We start from the raw sequence: 18,672 nt of genomic DNA, 5'->3' as shown, positions 1-18,672 counted from the left end.
TCCTTTCTTCAAACCTTCTTTTCCACTTCCCTTAGCAGATCCTAGCAGCCGCTGGGCAGGCATGCCAAACTCCTCCTCGAGTCCAAGTGTTCATGGCTCTTCTTGCTTTTGGATGCTAACATCTACCACCTCCGCGCTGCAGCATTTTCTACCCATTAAGCGACTCTGTGGAACTTCAGGCTTAAGCACAGACTTGCTTCCTGCGGAACACGGAGGGAAGATGGCCTCACGTTCTCTTAAAGGACTGTCTTTGCCTGGGTGTGCAGAGAGGGAAGGGTTTCCATGAGGGGACTCACCTCATTCTAAACTCAACAGAGCATCTTAAAGGGAAGGAGGCATTGCACACCTCAACAGTCGCTGGAGAGGCCTTAGAGGGCATGCGTGAGTGGTGGAGCATCCAGCCCTTATGAGCGGAATGTTCAGGCAGGGTCACGCAGGACGCTCTGCTGCCACTACCCTATATCCTGGTCCTACTTGAACAGGGAGTTCCTCAGTCTTCCAGAGCTGGGCCCTGCCAATGAGGCAAAGGTCCTGTCACACTGTGAAGTCCCCTCTCCATATTCCTGCTCATCGAAGGCTGTGTGGGTGCCAGCGAGACCCTTAGCTAATGCTAGGGAATCTTTCTCTGACAGACACCTCTCTGGTATTAGACAGTCTGGAAAACTTAAGAGGAAAGGGTGGAAACTGGGTGTTAATGGTTCAGAGGCTGACACCCAGGCTGTCTTATGGTCTCAGCACCCCTGGACTGACCATTGACAGTTTCCAATCCCCTCTTCTCCATTCTTGCTCACCATACTACTGCGGTTTTTGCCCTCTTTCTGAGCTCCGTGGTGTCTGAGGGTTGAAAGGGGAAGCGGACTCCTACTGTTTGGATAGACTTAGCTGTGATTTCCAATCTCAGGCCTCTATAAAGGACAGTTTTGGTGGGAGATGCCGATGCATGTCTGTGGGTAGAATATGAAAAACAAGTCCTTTAGAATCAGACCCACCTGCGTTCTCAGGGTTACCTTAGAGCGGTGCGAGCTGGGATCCGTGTTGCTCCCATGTCAGTCAGCAAGTCCTGAAGCCAGGCAGCCTCAAGGCCGCAGCCACTTGCTGTGATATCTTTAGCATGTGGATGAAACTTCCTGAGCCTGTATTCCTCATGTATGCAATCTAAGGGGTACTGACAACCACTCCAGTTAATTTAAGATCCATTGAGTGACCTGACATTACCTGGTGACTAACAAGAGTGTGATGCCTGTGTCTACCAAAGAAGGTATGCTTGTTCAAAAGTCCAAACCCAGTTCCTCCCCTCCCCTGGGGTGTTCAAAAGGGTCGGTAGTTTCCAAATTTCAACATCTCTCCCATCTCAAGAGTCATTTGAACGCAGTCCACTCCTTTTGGGGGAAGTCAAATATATGCATTTATTTTGTATTTTTTGAGATAAGCTCTCATCCGGCCTAGGTTGGCTTCAAACTTGCTGTGTAGCCAGGGATGACCTTGAATTCCTGATCCTGCTGTCTACACCTCCAGAGTTCTGCAATTACAGACTGATTATGTGATGTTGGAGGTGGAACCCAGGACTCTGTGCATGCTGGGAAAAGACTCCTATCAAGTGAGCTGTATTCCCAGCCTGTATAGCAAGAAGAGAGAGCCAGACTGCAGATAAATGGGCTTCTCTTCTCTCAGCTTGGGCTCTCATAGCCTTGGGATAGTCCCATCACTGTTCAATTTGTGGTTCTCAAGCGGGGCTGCCCAACTCCACCACAAGCGACACTTTAACATTGCCCTCGAAGGAAGTGGAATGCTGAGCTTCTAGTGAGGGGAGATCAGGGAGATTTCTAAATGTCTTGAGATGTGTAAGGGGGATCCTTGACATACCATCCCAGAAGCTCTCTGTTCCAGGAAGGCAGCTGAGGACCCTCCACCACTGTTTCAACTGCGGCTGGGCAGCAGAGCCACACCACATGGCTCCTGGGATTCTAAAGGTCAGAATAATCACAGAACATACAGTGATGGTGGCCTTGTTTGTGTTTCAGATCACGTGGCATGAAAGGATGACAGATCCAGGCTGCCTCCAGAGGCACAGGCTGTGTTTTTTATCAACGTTACTTTCCCAGAAGGTTCCAGAGAAGTCTGATGTCGTGCTTCGATGCATGATAGCTGGTAATGACCCCTAGACTAGCCACTACTCACCCTAGACTAGCTGCTACTCAGACTAACTACTGCTCATCCTAGCCTAGATGCTATTCAGCCTAGACTAACTGCTCATCCCCCCACCCCATGCTTCTCTGCAGACCAGGTTTATTGGCTCAAAGACAATGAAACCATTTGAGAAAATTACCTGAGAAATTTATTCCTGAGTCATCAATTAAGCAACTAAATCCTCTAGGATGTTTTTCAAGTGACTTCTGGATGCTGAGTGATTTTCCTAACCTCATGCCATGGCTCTTGGTTAAGCAGCCCTCCTACTGGCTAGTTTTCAGACAATCCACTCTTCACTTGCTGTGGCATCCAAGAACAGCTTGAATAATTTCACTTGATAAAATGGAGCTCTTCTGTCAGCTTTTAACAGTGTCTGTAGGTTGGCTAAATTTGCCTCCCACTGAACCATCCTTAGGCATGCTAGTAAACGAAGAACAGTTTAAAACTAAAGCAAGAGGTGCCCAGAGGACGTAAGGCCAAAGATGGGAACTACCCCTGGATTGGAGAATAGAGCACTCGGAGCGGATGATTGGGTATCAGTGGTCCAAAGGTAAAGGGATCTCATTAAAAGTAAGGGGGCAGAGAGATGGCTCAGACGGTACAGGCATCTGCAGTATAAACGTGACAGCCGGAGTTTGTTCCCTGGGTCCCACACCAAGAGAGAAGTGACTCATGCAGACTTCCACAAATGTGCTGTGGCATTCTCAACACACACGCGTGTGCACGTGCATACACACACACACACACACACACACACACACACACACAGACACACAGACACACACAAAGGGGAAAAGGGAGAGATACACACATGCACACACAGAAATAAAGAATAAAAATAGTAATTTGACAGATAAGTGTTTTTTTTTTTTAAATCTATTTGGATGATTCTTTTCTTTCTTAAATTATATCTCTACCCTTGAAAACACGAAGGCACTACACCCATGGTGTTTCCTTAGGGCAAACAGAAATCATTTACCCCCTTACCTTCTCTTCCTAACTCACAGGAGGAGTGTGGCCATAGACATGACTACGCTCTGTTTGCAGACGTCAAGATGAAACCTTGTCTTCGGTCTGGAGGCTGGGGTACCCTACCCATCCGTACTCAGCCTCTCCAAGTCCATAGCTGGTGGCTTTCTCAATGCTCCTCGATGACCATTCAGACAGGAGGAGAGACCCAAGCTGATCCTCAGTCTTCTGAGAGAACTGCCATGTGTTTAGACAGATCCTAAACTTGGTCACTGGTCCTCACGCAGTAGCTGGATCATTCGGAATGGTTCAGGCAGTGATTCACAGACAGATTCAAAAACAAGGGGAGGAAGGCTGGGGGTGGGGGAGTATTGCTCAGTGGTAGAATGCCTGCCTAGCATGCGTACGACCCCGGGTTCCATCCTTAGCATTGGGAAACAAAGGGAGGAAGGAGAAGTTTCAGGTGAGGTTTCCAGGAGAAAGGAGAACCTTCCAGAAGGTACAAGATACCACTTCCTTATGCATGTCTTATTTCTGGCTGATGGTTCAGGCTCAGGCTATGCCCAGGGAAAAACCCTGGCAGCAAGCAGGAAACTGGAGAACAACCAGCCCTGATCGTTCTGAATGAACAACTAGAGGTCAAAAGGTCCCAGGGGCCAGCTCTCACATACTTCACATGCTTTCTCCAGGTAAAGCCCCACACACGTGCAAAAGGAGGAATTCAGTGCTTCCTAAGCAGGGGCTGGAGGAAGCTGGTTCGGGAGGGGGAAGAACAGGCAGAAAGGAAGCCCGACAGCCTCTTCCTCTGTGGGTTTCCAGGGAAGCTCCTCTTGACTCTTTACATCTGCCCGTAGGAAGTTGAGGCAAGAAGTTGCCGGGCTAGGATGTGTCCTTGCATGTGGGCCTGTGTTCTTGGCCTTGAGGGCAGCTGCTCAGGCACCTACTGGAATAGGAAGGTAGAAAAACCCCAGAGCTGCCGAAAAGCATATTTATGGCCTTGGTATGCAGACAAGGAGCCGGACCGAGTATTCTCAGATCTTGCTAGTACATGTCTTTCTGACTCTTACCATCCTGACCTCTTTTTATCTCCTTACCCTTTCTATATATTCCTTGGAGGAACAGGGACTTCTTTGGGGCTCTCTGGGTTGCTTGCCAAATATTAGATAATATAGAAACAAACCTCAAGACTCTTCCTGGTATGGATCCAGAATGTATGTTGTTTTCCAACCCTGAAATTCGCTTCCTGCACACACAGCACATTTGATAATTCTTGGTGGCATGGAGAATAGTGATAAAGTTCTTTGGGACACACTGGAAACTTCCCCAAGGTAACAGGAAAGACAAAATTTCTACTTGTGTGGGTTAAATTCCTCCACTGGCCCATGATAATTGCATTTTATCCTTTATTTATTTATTTTGTGTGTAGGGGTGGGTACATGCATACCACAGAATGCATTTGGAGATCAGAGGTCAGAGGCCAGCTTATGGAAGTCAATTCTCTCCTTCCACCAGGTGGGATCCAGGAACCAAAGTTAGCCATCAGATTTTAGCGGCAAGTGCCTTTATCTGCAGAGTCATCTCCCTGACCATCCATCATGGTTTTGTAGAATTAAAATTTATTTTGGATAATTTAATTTAAAAAATTTTTTTTTATGATTAGAGACAGCATTTTTATTCTACATTTTGTTTTTTTTTTTTTTTTTTTTTGGTTTTTCGAGACAGGGTTTCTCTTGTGTAGCTTTGCGCCTTTTCCTGGAACTCACTTGGTAGCCCAGGCTGGCCTCGAACTCACAGAGATCCGCCTGGCTCTGCCTCCCGAGTGCTGGGATTAAAGGCGTGCGCCACCACCGCCCGGCTTATTCTACATTTTGTTAGCATATCCCTTTATGCTCATTCCCAGGCCATCTTGTTAATACCCATTTATAGCTTTTTAACTTTTTCTGAAAATACTTAAATATTCTTTTTTTTTTTTTTTTTTTTTGAATCACCAGGTCAGCCCAAGCCAGAGGTGACTTGGTATAAGAACGGTCATGCCATAGATGAGAGAGGCATCATTTCCAGTTATGAATTCTTTGAGAACCAGTATATTCACTTGCTACATCTCTCACGGTAAGTGGCTTGGCTCCTGTGGACTGTTCGCTAACATTCTGTCTTCCATGCTGGGCTGGTTACTATGAGATCAGGCCAAAAGATTTGCTTTTCGAGTCCTGATCTTAGATGTTACTGGCAGGCAACAGCCGAAGCACCCAGCAGTGACTAGAGTGGTCCCTCTATATGAATGGATTATCTGAAGAGTTAATTAACCATGGGTTGAAAATATTTTTTAAAGAATCTCATTGTGACTGGACATACTTATCTTCATTCTCTAGATCAGTGGTTCTTAACCTGTGGGTCACAACCCCTTTGGGGTTGAACAACCCTTTTGCAGGTGTTACCTAAGACCATCAGAAAACACAGATATTTACATTACAATTCGTAACAGTAGCAAAATGATAGTTATGAAGTAGCAATGAAAATAATTTTATGGTTTGGGGGGGTCACCACCACACAAGGAACTGCATCAAAGGGTCACAGCATTAGGAAGGTTGAGAACCACTGGCCGAGGTAATATAGTACACGAGTAATTTATATATAATTTATGTTATCTTAGGCATTAGAATTAACATGGAGTGATTTGTACAAATAAGACCTCATATTATATAGGAAAGAGATTTGAGCATCCTTGGGGTGCCTATCCTGGAACTGAGATCTCCCTAGGATACTGAGAGGTAACTATATTCGTTGAGCTCAGGAACTTTTTAGCCTTTGGTAGAGTGAAACTCAGGGGGTACTGAGTCTTGTGTGATGTCATATTCTAGCGGAGGAAACAGACATAAAAATAAGTGGTTATTTATTAGAAGAAAAAATACATTATTTATTACATCCCAGACACTAGGTTTTATTATTATATGTGTTTATACTCAGAGCTATATTTGAAAGGCTGTTTTAGAGGTAGATCTAAGACTTTGGTAATTTCTCAACCTTATCTCTTGTTTTCTGTTTATCTCTCTCGGTGTGTATAGATAGAGGCATACACAAGTGTTTGTACATGTGCATGTGTGTGCAGGTGTATGTGAAGGCTCAAGGTTAATACAAGCATCATTGCCCCAATCACTTCTTCACCTTAATTATTCTTAGACAAAGTTCTCACTGAGCCCAGAGCTCGTTGACTTGTCTAGATCGGCTGGCATCAGGCTGTAGGGAATTCTCCCATGCCTACCTCCCTAGTGCTATAGGTGCCCACTTTTTATATGGGTGCTGGGACTATGAACTCAGGTCCCCACGTTTTCACAGCAAGCCCTTTACCAACTGAGTCTCTCTCCAGCCCTTTGATCATTGCTTACATTTTGCTGAGCAGACAGACCTCATGAGCCTTAGGACATGTAGCACATTCCTTCAGCTACTTTGGTCTGAGAGTTCAACGTCAGAGCTTGTTGCTTGTATCTAAGAACTTCGTTCAGTCCCTGAGAAAACCATCAGTCCCTTTCTATGCACAATCACCCAAGGACCCCTCAACCCTCTTAGGTACCCCAAAGGCCTCAGTGTCTAACTATGAATGAGGTTTAGGGGAATCTGTGACTCAGTTAGTGACATCTTCATTTTTCAAGGAAATACCTCAGAGCACACTCAGCTAACGGTGGAATTGTCACCATCAACCACTTACAAAAGACAGGGTATTATTTCCTACATTAAGAGAAGAAACTGAGGCTAACTTGTCTGTATTGATATTTCAAGTTGTCTCAAACTGCTTTTCTTTTTTCTTTCTTTCTTTCTTTCTTTCTTTCTTTCTTTCTTTCTTTCTTTCTTCCTTCCTTCCTTCCTTCCTTCCTTCCTTCCTTCCTTCCTTCCTTTCTTTCTTTCTTTCTTTCTTTCTTTCTTTCTTTCTTCTCTCTCTCTCTCTCTTTCTATTTCTGAGAGGCACTCACTGTGTAGCCCTGTCTAACCTGGAACTCTATGTAGACCAGACTGGCCTCAAACTCACAGAGATCCCCCTGCCTCTATCTCTGCCTTCAGAGTGCTGGGATTAAAAATTAACACCAAAAGAACACATTTGGAACAGATTAAAACCAGCATTTTGGAGCTAGGAAAGAAAGCTAGTTTGGATCAACAGCACTTTTCTTCTCTGTTCTTTTCTTATTGGAGTTAAAATACCACTAACGTGTTTGATCAAGACCTCACTGGGTAGAAATAAAGATGACTGAATCTCATTATGTCCTGGCTAAGTGGCAATGGTTCCCATCCAAGGTTGGAAAGCATTACGTGAACTCTGTGTTCTGTGTGCTTAAGTAGGTGTAACAAATCTTAAGGATGACTGGTAGAATTTTCTAGCACTTAAAGGGCGTCTGTTCCCAGCATGGGGCTTCCCTGACATTCCTCGTGAATGAATTCAGAAGGTGTGCCTCATATCCATTTACTGTCACCATGCTTAGAGTCCTACTTAAATAGGTCCTGGGGGTCTGACGAGAATCTCCCATTTAGTCTCCGGGGTGATAGATCCCTTCCAAGAATTCGCTGTCCATCATCACTTCCCGGTTGTGACTTCAGTAGGTGACTATCTCAGAGAATGATCATAGGTCAGCTCTTAGCACATTTACTCACCTGTTCCTGGAGACACGCATTTGGTAGCTCTCGTGAGGATGTTAACCCTTTAGGACAAAGCATGTGAGTCCGCGGGTAGGTGACATATTCTTCCGAGAGCCCCTCTTCAGACCTTGGGACAATGAGGGAAAGGTTCACTCATCAATAGTCACTGGAAATGCACAGTCTCTTACAAGGTCCTTCCATCGACATCTCCTGAGGACTGAGAGCAGACCAGGAGTGTTAGGGACATTCTTGGTCCCCCTCTGTAATGAAAGTCACAATCCAGAGTTTCTGAAGATTGAAAGGCTGCAGAAGTCTCACTGAGGCAGAAACCTCAGGATTCTAGCACTTGGGAGTGTTTGGCCAACACCCTCCAAGACTCTTAGTAAGAATTCATAGCATGCTTGTGGCAGAGCTGAAATCAAACCAGGCCTGTGGGTTGGCAGGACTGTGGAGACTGGGACAGGACTCAGGAGAAAGCTAAGTGGGATTGCAGGACTGTGGGGACAGAGACAGCATGGAGGACAGGGTTCAGTTGTCAACATGTCTCTTTGTGATTAGCAGCCTCAGACATATTTTCTCTCCCTCATGCATACAGCTGATGACATCTCACCAAACCCTTCAGTCCTTCTCTGTTGCACACCAGGGCCTAGAAGCTTCTCCTGGCCTCTTCTGACTTGTGATAGACCCTCATTCTGTGGTAGGGCTGTCACCTTGTGCCTCTATTTAGTTTGTCTCTGGGCTTTATCACCTTGACTTCCTGCCTAGCCCTCTCCCTTGTCCCTGAGTCCTATGATACTGGGTCAGTCCCGGAACCTCCTACCCTGGGACATCAACCCTTTCTATTCAAACCAGCTGAAGAGGAAGGCCAGAGCTCTGGACCTTTTCAGAACCCTCTCCATAACATGCCACACCTAGAGATGGGATGGCTTGTGAGAGGGATTTGAATGTGGGGTGGTCTGATTGATGCTGCTTATTTTAATCTGATTGGGCTGCCCAATAAAATGCCATAGATGGAATGGCTTAAACACACAAATGTGTTTCTTATTGTTCTGGAGGTTGGGAATTCCAAGATTAGTGTTCTGTAGTCAAGGTCTCAGGCTGGTGAAGGTCTAGAAAGGGTGGGCCATCTTCCTGAATTGCAGAAGGCCATCCTCTCATGGGGAGAGGCAGAAAGCATGATTCTTCTGTCTCTTCTTATAAGGGAGCTAATCTTGTCAAAACGGTCCTACCCTCATGAACTTATCTAAACCAATCACTTCCAAAAGCTCCATCTGTAAATATTACTATACTTACACTTAAAGCTTCAACACATTAATTTGGCGTCGTAGACACAATTCAGTCTACATCACTTTGCCAAATAAAAAAGGTGTCCTGGTTATGTTCAGGGACAGGCTAAACCAGGCTAGTAAAGTGTGGACAGGGACCCCTTGGTTCAGAATTAGAGATCTGAAGTATCCTCTGACGCTCTATTGGAAACCCGTGAGGCCATTCTGGATCAGATGGCCAAGTTCAAATCTTTGCCCCACTTCTTACTAGGGAAGGTGGTTTAAACTTTATCTGCCTCGGTTTCCATACCTGTAAAGTGGAAATACTAATAGCACCTATCTTGCAGGGTTGAGTAAACATTAAAAAAGTTAAAACACATGGAAAAGGTTTTTTGAACAGTGCTTGTTGCTAGAAAATGCTGAGGAAATGGTAACACTTTACTCTGAGGTCTCTTGTGTGCTGTAAGACACACATAGTCACTCTTTGGTCATGAGAATGTGAAAGTGGGACCAGGCTTCCTGGCCAAAGCATTTCAGAGAAGATGAGTCAAAATATGCCTCTGAATGCTTGACAGGAGTCTTGGGGTGGGCTGTTGAGCTGCTATAGAGGAAATGCTCCTTCTGTGGGTGCTAGGAAACCCCAGCTCAGGCCAAGAATGTAGGGTCTGCTTAGGTAAGATTCGTGCACAGAAGGAATGTGGCTGCTGGAGCAATCAGAGAGTCCAAACCCTGGGAGCATTAACTGAGTTCTAAGCTGTCATGAGCTCAGGGATGTGAATCAGGTCTCATAGCACATTCCAACCTCATGGCCTCGACCCATGCTCTTCCTCCTCTCTTGAATGGTCTCTCCCAACATAGCTCTAGGTTTATTTTTTTTAAAAAATTACCTAGTCACAGATCCCATCTCTAACCAACCATTAAAACAGCACCTGCTCCGCCCCTCTCCAGCATGGCCTGCTTTTCATGACTTGCTTCTCTCTTCATGTAGTGCATGACACAATATACATACATGCTAACTAAATATACACTGTGGTATACCATCTATGTGCACATGACATCTGTACATGTGCATGTTTTGACACATAACAAACCGTGTATGTTTAAAGCGTTCAGTTTGATTAGTGCTAATACATGCATGAGCCCAATGGAAACTTTGACCGTGATCAAGATTCCTGGAGCCACAAGAGATTTCTTCTGTCCCTTCACAATCCTCCTACCTTCCTGACCCTGCCCTCCCAACCATCCTGAAAAGGTAAACCGTGTGCTTTCTGTCCTCATAGACAGGTTTATCTTTTGTAGAACTTTCTGCAAATGAGATTGTATGGTGTGTTCTCTTGTCTTTGTCTTCTTCCCCCCCACCCCCGCCCCCTACCCCTCACCCCCCCATAAGCACCTCAAGCATCATCCCGGCTGTTTGGTGTATGGTAAGTTCATCCCTTTGCTGAATTCTCACATTTCAGTGTTCAGAGGTACTACAGCGTATTAGTCTGTCCACCTGCTTACAGACATCTGGGTTCTTCCCAGTAGTGATGCATATTTATCTGCAACTTTGTTGATAGTGACTCTCTGCCTCCTGGCATGGGACTCACATGGACTGGAAGTGCCATGGGAACTAAGACTTGTCCTGTCTGTTCCAGCACCAAGCACAGTGTCTCTTAGTTGGCAATCAATAAAGTTTTGTGGCCTGCTTACAGTTGTAGCCAGTGTTTGTTTGTTTTTTTTTTTTTTCCCTCTGTTCTTCTGAGGCTTGCCCAGGGGGAGGGCAAGAGCTGTTCCACACTTCGCTACCCAAGTCTGGGAATATGATTTGAGTTACGGTGGCCTCCTGGTGGTTGGCTCTCAGTATTTTGTAGAGATGGCCGTTTAAAGGCATTATGAAGACTGACTCACTTTAAAAGGCGCCCCACCGTCCCCCGCTGTCGCCACAGAGCACCACTGTGTCAGCCGCCCTTGTCATCATTGGAGCAGCAGGGTAAGGAGTCCTCGGCCATTCTGTGGCTGCCCCTTTCTGTTCTTGTCATCCTGCATCCCCTGGGCTGCTGCCCCAGCAGGTGGACGTTCTTCCTCCAATTAGAGCTGCCGGTTATCTCCAGCCGGCCTTCGGCCAGCTGCCACGCTGTTCCCCTGCGGTTTATCTCCTGTCCCCTGACAGCTGCTGTTTTGCCCTCATTTACCTAGTGGGTACCAGATGACGGCAAGGCTGACACACGGATGCTTGGTTAGGAAGTTAAAACTGGTCACAGCGGGCACCGCGGCGGCCCTGACAGAGCAGCAGGCAAAGAGAAGCAATTAAGTTGGGATTGACTTCCCCCTTGCTCAGAGCAGGTCCGAGCCAGCTTTTTACAATCGTACCATATTTGTCATCATGGCCGTCATCGCTATCATTAGGGGTGCTGGGGACGGAACTTAGGGTCCCACGGGTTAGCTAAGCCAGCCTCTGCGATGAGAGAGTTCTCCGTTCCGGTTTTCTCCTCCTTCCTCCCTGGATCCAGTAATTAGTTTTGATATTTATTTGCTTGCTTTTTAAAAGCAACATCGATTCTGAACAGTCATGGTTTTATATATATATGGTGGCAGCTTGCAGGCAATGACCGGGAATGCAGCCCAGCTTGAGCAGTAAGCCCAGTGACAGCTGGCCGTCCGAAAGTCTAATAAGGGGACTTTCACCTTTCTTGAGCTTGTGGTGTCAACAGAGCTGGGAGCAACTCTGACTTTGCTGATTGATTTCATCAGCATCATCAGCATCAGCATCCCGAGGCGCTAGTTAGCATGGCAGAAACTCTTCGCCAACCCTAGACCTAGCCAATCCAAGCCTGAACTTTAACAAGACCTCAGGGGATTCACGAGAATGGTTAAACTTGAGAAGCCCATGAACTGATGATTGTTGACTTCTGCTATCCACAGTACTGGGACGCTCAACACCGATGCTCAACCTCTCCTACTCCCCAGTTACGCTTTTGTTGGTCAAATCCCATTGGGTTGGCCCACTTGTTACATTTTAACCCCCAACTGTGTAAGTGTATGTGTGTGTGATATGGGTAAGTCTATGTGAGTATTGTCCAGGAATGTGGGTATTCAAGGGTCACAACACACATGTGGAGGTCAGAAGACCACCTTCGTGTGTTGGTCCTCAACTTTCTGCCTTGTTTGAGACCATGCATAAGGCAGGTTCAACAGCCCATGAGCTTCTGCAGCTCCCCCTCTCTCCATCTTCCGTCTTCCTGCAGGAGCATGCTGGGATTTCAGACATTTTTTTGTTGCTATGTCTAGCTTTCATGAGGGTTCTGGGGGTCCAAATTCAGGTCATCAGGCTCGTGTAGCAAACATTTTTAGCCACTAAGCCATCTCCCCAGTCCCCACCTTGGTGTAGTTTATAACTCAGCCCAGGCTCAGAGATCTCAGGACCCATATGAAGTAACAAAGCTAATTAGAATCAAAGCTAGACTCGGAACCTAAACACTCTGTTTCCCAGGCCTCGAGTCCATGACATGGTTCACAAAAGCACATCTTACCAGAACCTCCTGCAAACAAAGTCTATTAACATGCAGGCTGGAACACAGCACAATGGGAATGATAGAAGGTTTTCCTCCAAACACAAAGATTCATTCAGTGTCTACAATGTGCCGGGGACCATTCTAGAAACTGGTGACTCACTCATGTACACTAGAGTCCTGGATCTTTAGGGATAAGGGTAATATGAAGAGTCAGATACCTAACAAGCTAGCAAGTATATGATGTATCAGGTTTAAAAAAAGGCAGGTAGAGGTAAGGTGGGCCAGGGAAGGTGGTCTCTCTGTGCACCATGAGCAGAGAGGTGGAGGGGGAAGAGGGAGGGTGATGCAGTAATCATCTGAGAGAAGAACATTCTCATCAGGGTGAAGCTGGGAGCTGGGAACGCGTCAGACCACTGTCCATCTTAGCTTTATTAGCAAGCACTAGGTCCCAGAGAGAGATCCTGTGTTAAAAAACAGGGTAGATAGCTCCTGAAGAATGACACCCGAGGCTGGCTTCTAGGCTGCACATGCGTGTGCACACATGTTCATGTAGGTCCGCACACGTGCATGTATCCACAAAAACATACATCAAAAATAATTTTTAAAAGCCCTTCTAATACTCAGCTGGACTGGTAGCTACTGACCCAGGAGGCTGGTCCTGCTTTGCACTTTGTAACGGTTAAGTCCCTTAACCTGGTGTCATTTCCCAGTGCTGTAGATTTGGTTATTATCCAGAGCTGTTAAGAAGCTTACCTAGTGTCACCCAGCACGTGGTTAACTGTGACCCCAGGCATACCTGCTGCTGTCCCTTAGCCCCGGGTGCGCTTGGTGAAGAGTAAAAGCAGACCTGAACTACAATTTGCTCTCACGAGATTCCCGATGTCTGTGTCTCTTGTGTTATGCTCTATGTGGGAGCCCCTGGCTTCTGGGACTGCCACCCCAGTGCGTTGTTTTGCAGACCCCCCCACATGACCCGATCATGGTCTACTGCTCTGGCCCATCTGCCCAGAATGCCTCCCCTTCTATCCCACACAACCTAACTTTAATCCTTCCCACTCGGTTCGAGTTCCCCGTGCTGGCTGCACTCCCCGAAGATCTAGGCCACCTTGACCTCTCCCCTGCTAACCACCAGAAGCCTCAGCATGCCTTTTGGAATTTGATGACACTCAGGTTTGTAAATCATGCACGGTCTCATTTCATTCCTGAAGTAGTAGCTCAGCTCCCTGATCGGAGCAACTAAATCTTATGCTAATTTTTAAAATTTCCATCATCAAGTCCTGTGGCATATGCTGGGAAGGTAGTGTTGATTATATATTTGAGAATTGGGTGTTTCTGCTCAATTAGGGCTGCAGGCCCCACTACAGAACAAGAGCCTTCCCTCCCCACCCCTGGTCAGTGGTGTACAATGTACTGAGCATCTTACTGAATTGTCTTCCCTTCTTACCTGAATGGATCTTTAATCTGCTTTCCAGTGAACTGCAGCCTGAGGTCTAAACCCCTTAGCGCAGGATAGAAAACATTTCCCCGTCTTGATACCGCCGTTTCTTGGCAGGTGACTGTATCTCTTGATTCACCTGGGTCAGCTTCAGTTTTTCCAGCATGATTCCCATCTCTGTCCGTCGTTTGGCGGTGTTAAGATGATCCCTGTGCACTCTTTAATGTGCCCTGGGAGATAGCTCAAACGAGGACCTGAGGTTTTGATCCCTAGAACTCAGGTTTAAAAAAAAGTTGGACATGGTGGCCCATGTTTATAATCCCAATGCTGGGGGGGTGGAGACGTGGGTCTCTGGAGCTCACTGGCCAGTCAGCCTAGCCTCATTAGCAAACTCCTGTCTCAAAATGCAGGTGGACATCTCCTGAGTACTGACACCTAAGGCTGACCTCTGGCCTCCATACACACGTGTGTCTGCACCCCTGAATGTGCCTACACACACACACACACACACACACACACACACACACACACACACACACGCTGATTAAAATCAAGCGTCCTGATTGAATAGTAAATGGTGGTATTTCCCTATGTGCCCATCTGTCGCTGTCCCTTACTTTAAATAAGGAATGGTCAAATGTTTCCTGTGGACACCTGGATGTTTCCTCTCTCTCTCAGTTCTTCTGTCTCAATTGATCTCTCTACTCTCCCAGTCCCAGGCAAAGGCCACCTTTCCTTTCAAAACCAGACTATACATTTCCTAGACCTGCTTTAAGCTACCCAGGAAACCTTTACTTTCTCTATTGGGGGCACCCAGAGTCCATGCAGTGGGCATGATTTTTAGTGGCCCTTAGTAGGCACTGTCCTATATTTCAGCTCTCTGTATAGACATTTCATTTCCCTTATCAGATGGGAAGGTAGGGCCATTGAAACTGTCTAGGAATTAAACATCTTTTTTCTATCTAGGGGCTAATACACTGTGGTGATTTGAATGATAATGTTTCCCATAGGCTCAGATGTTTGAATGCTTTTTCCCTAGCTGGTGGCACTGTTTGGGTAGGCTTAGGAGGTGTGGCTTTGCTGGAGGAAGTGTGTCACTAGGACATGCTTTGGTGTTTCAAAGCCACACACCATCCCCAGTTTGCTCTCTGCTTCCTGTTCTCAGTTCAGCTTCCAGTTCTAGCCACCATGTCTCCACTCTGCCATCACGGACTTTTATCCCTCTGGATCAGTCATCCCTAATAAACTGTTTCTTCTCTAAGTTACCCTGGCCGTAACGTTTTATCACAGCAATAGAAGAGTAACCAACACACACACACACACACACACACACACACCAGTCTGTATAATAGACATTCCCCATCTGGGTCACTGAAGACAAGTCACATCTTCTCTGGGTCTCAGATCCAACATCTATAAAATATATCATTTTTTTTTGCATCTACGAGGGAAGATGAAACCTCATTTTCAAGCATGTAGTGCAGGATTACTACAGGGATTGAGGCAAACAAGAAACAGGGAGATCACCCAGAGATCAGCATCCTCAGGAAGCCACCATCTCTTGGGCTGAAGAAACAATGGAAAGAGTAAGGACTAGGTTCCTCACAGACTAGAGGTTGGCCCCTGGTGGGTGGTCCCTGGGACCCGAAGCTGCAAAAGACACACAACTGGGAAGATGCCCAAGGATGGCTTCTCCCTTCCTCCCATCCTCTAATTCCCTGTCTCTCTTTGGTCAGATACAGCAAAAATTCAGCCACCTGGGACCCAGGGTGGCTCAGCCACAAGGGGTCAGCCCTGGTGTCATAGAACAGAATAACAGAAAGACAGATGTGGCCGAGGGCCAAACGGGTCTGGTCACAGATCCAAGCTTCCTTCTAGCTCTTTAGTTGTATGATGGTTCAACCCACTGGTTGGATAAATTATAGAATGGATTAGTAAATATATGATCAATGATTTCCTCCTTTACTTTAAAATGTCCCTAGCTGCTTATAGAAAATACAACAAGGAAGTTCTATGTGTCTTTAGTATTGTAATTTTATTTCTATGACAAGCACAGGCACGAGGCTTGGAAAAACCAAACACCTTGGGCTGAGGGTATAGTTCAGTGGGATAGCATGTACTAAATATGCACAAAGCCCTGGGTTTAATCTCCAGCATGGAAGAAGAAGGAGAAGGAGAGGAAGAGGAAGAGGAAGAGGAGGAAGAGGATGACAATAGCAATGTTGAGGGGGAAGAAATCTCCAGAGTTCTGTCTCCTTCCTTTAGCTCTTTTGAATAAACCAATGAAGGTCACTGACAGCAGCAGAAAGCCAGGTATTAAAATACAGACACAGCCTAAGAAAATAGGACGACCTTAGCCTGGTTCTGTGACAAGGCAAGGACACAGATGTCATCGTGGAGTTATTTATTGAGCTATGTCCTCTCTTCTCTCCTCGTGGCATGCCTAGGCAAGGCTCAGGCCATCCACAGCCTGGCTGCAGGGAGAAGACCCTGCAGACATTTCCTTCCCAGCCCCTGCCCTCCTCCACTGGAAAGCAGGGTGTACGGTGAAGTGGAATGGCCCTGGCCCAGGGCGGTGGCTCAACACTCAAGCTCTAGAGGGAGTCTAAGCTTTACCTCTAGCCAGGAGGCGCAGTTTGATTTTCAGCAATGGGTGGGAGGATGGCTTGGCATCAGGGAAATGGGCCTCAGAGCAGACATCAAGGAAGAACAGCATCTGTGGCTGGGATAACTCAGTTTTCAACTCACATGGGAATCCCTGTTCTGATGTTGTGTGTTTCAGACAGGATCTCATGTGCCCCAGACTGGCCCCCAACTTACTATGAATTTGAGAATGATCTTGAATTTTGATCCTCTTCCCTCTACCTACCAAGGGCTAGAATTACAGGTATGTACAGCCCCTTGTGCTGGCTTATTTTGAGTCAACTTGACACAAGCTGGAGTCATTGGAGAGGAGGGAACCTCAATTGACAGAATGCTTCCATAAGATCGGGCTGTAGGCAAGCCTGTAGGACATTTTCTTATTAGGGATCCATGGTGGAGGGCCCAACACTTGGTTGGAGGTGCCATCCCGGGGCTGGTGGCCCTGGGTTTCTATAAGCAAACAGGCTGGGCAATCCAATGACGAGCAAGCCAGTAAGCAGCACTCCTCCATGGCCTCTGCATCAGCTCCTGTCTTCAAATTTCTGCCCTGTTTGAGTTCCTGTCCTGCCTTCCTTCAGTGATATGGAAGCATAAGCCAAATAAACTCTTTCTTCCCCAGCTTGCTTCTGGTTCATGGTGTTTCATCACAGCAACAGTGACCGTGACCCGAAGGAGTTTCTGGAATTGGTCTCCTCCCCATGCCATCCCATTGATGCAGGCAGCCTTCTCCTGTTCTCAGTTCAATCATACCTGCCCATATTTTAACCTCTGAATCAGAATCTCTGGGCATGGAGTCCAGGCATAAGTTTGCTTATGCTTATTTTACATAAATGTAAATATATAAAAATCTGTCTTCTGCACTGTGCTGATAAATTGGTTGATACCTCTGAGACCAATCAGGGCAGCAGTCCCAAACTGTATTAGCTGCTGTAGAATGCATCACGATGTATAGCTGTGGTTAAAACTCAATGGAGTATTATTTAACACCAACCTCTGTGAATATGTAAAACTTGACCAATTTTATTAGATCTTAATAACTCAGTAAAACTCCTTTTTAATAACTATATTAAAAGACAGTACATACTCACATACACAAAAAAATCACTGCTGGTCTCCCTGAAGGTATGACCAAAAGCATATGCCTTATTATCTAATTTGCAAGTTAACTAGCCACTTGTTTTACAGAGTATGATTTTACTTTAAAAAAAAAATCAGCAATGGACAGGAGCTGGGGTGTATGTGGCTCAGTGTGTAAAACACTTGTTGTGCAAGTGTGAAAACCTGACCTTAGGTCCTCAGAACCTACATGAAGCTGGGCAGAGTAACCCATGTCTAACCCCAGTGCATCTGCAGAAGGATGGGTGGTGGATACAGGCATCCCTGGAAGCCTGCAGGCCAGCTAGCCTATGCCACAGTGATCAACAAGAGACGCTGTTTCAAACAATGTGGAAGACAAAGGACCAACAGCTTAGATTACCCTCTGACCTCTACATGCCTGTACTGCACACAATCACATGCACACTTCAAAAAATGACAAATAATGTTCGGCAGATATCTTCTCAGAAAAATGGGCTTCAAGGAAAACTAAAAATATCTGTTGCTGATGATAAAATCCGATTTCCCAACCCTTTCCATTCAGTATTCGGCGCCTTTCTGAACTAGGACATTCCAGTTGCCCCCTAAGCTCTTCTGTCTTCTGACATTCGTCTCATGTGTGTCCATGTGAGGGCAGATTCTCTACACTCTACATCACATTGGATGCCGAAACAGATCCAAGTCCCCAGCTGGGTTCCATTAAGCCTCATGTTAAAGACACCTAGGAAAGTGTAAAACAATGTCCTTCATAAAATTTTACCTTGTTTTTGGAAGACATGCTTAGTTTTTCTAAACATGTTATATATGATAAAGTACGACAGATTAATTTTGAAATGAATAAATAAATATTTGAATTTTCTCATTTCTCAGTTTGACGTAATATTGACAGACACAAGCTACATTAACAAAAAGTGCTTTGTATCCTCAGTCATTGGAGTCTTGATACCAAAATGGTTTTAGC

The 18,672-nt window shown here is 46.0% G+C and overlaps 1 protein-coding gene across 1 annotated transcript in view; it reads left to right on the top strand.

The window, feature by feature from the left end:
• The window catches only part of Alpk2 (alpha kinase 2), a 123,353-nt gene that overhangs the window by 14,771 nt on the left and 89,910 nt on the right, over positions 1-18,672 (top strand). The window contains exons 2-3 of the mRNA XM_052742327.1: positions 2,022-2,148; positions 5,148-5,265. Of these exons, the coding sequence (XP_052598287.1) occupies positions 2,040-2,148; positions 5,148-5,265 (227 nt within the window). The 5' untranslated portion in view covers positions 2,022-2,039. The remainder of the gene's footprint in view (positions 1-2,021; positions 2,149-5,147; positions 5,266-18,672) is intronic.

The sequence above is a fragment of the Peromyscus californicus genome, unplaced genomic scaffold (genome assembly GCF_007827085.1).
Source record: "Peromyscus californicus insignis strain IS unplaced genomic scaffold, ASM782708v3 Scaffold_17__1_contigs__length_78620276, whole genome shotgun sequence".
Classification (NCBI taxonomy): Eukaryota; Metazoa; Chordata; class Mammalia; order Rodentia; family Cricetidae; genus Peromyscus; species Peromyscus californicus.
The sequence above is the reverse complement of the archived record's forward strand: the minus strand, read 5'-3'. Positions and strand labels throughout refer to the sequence as shown.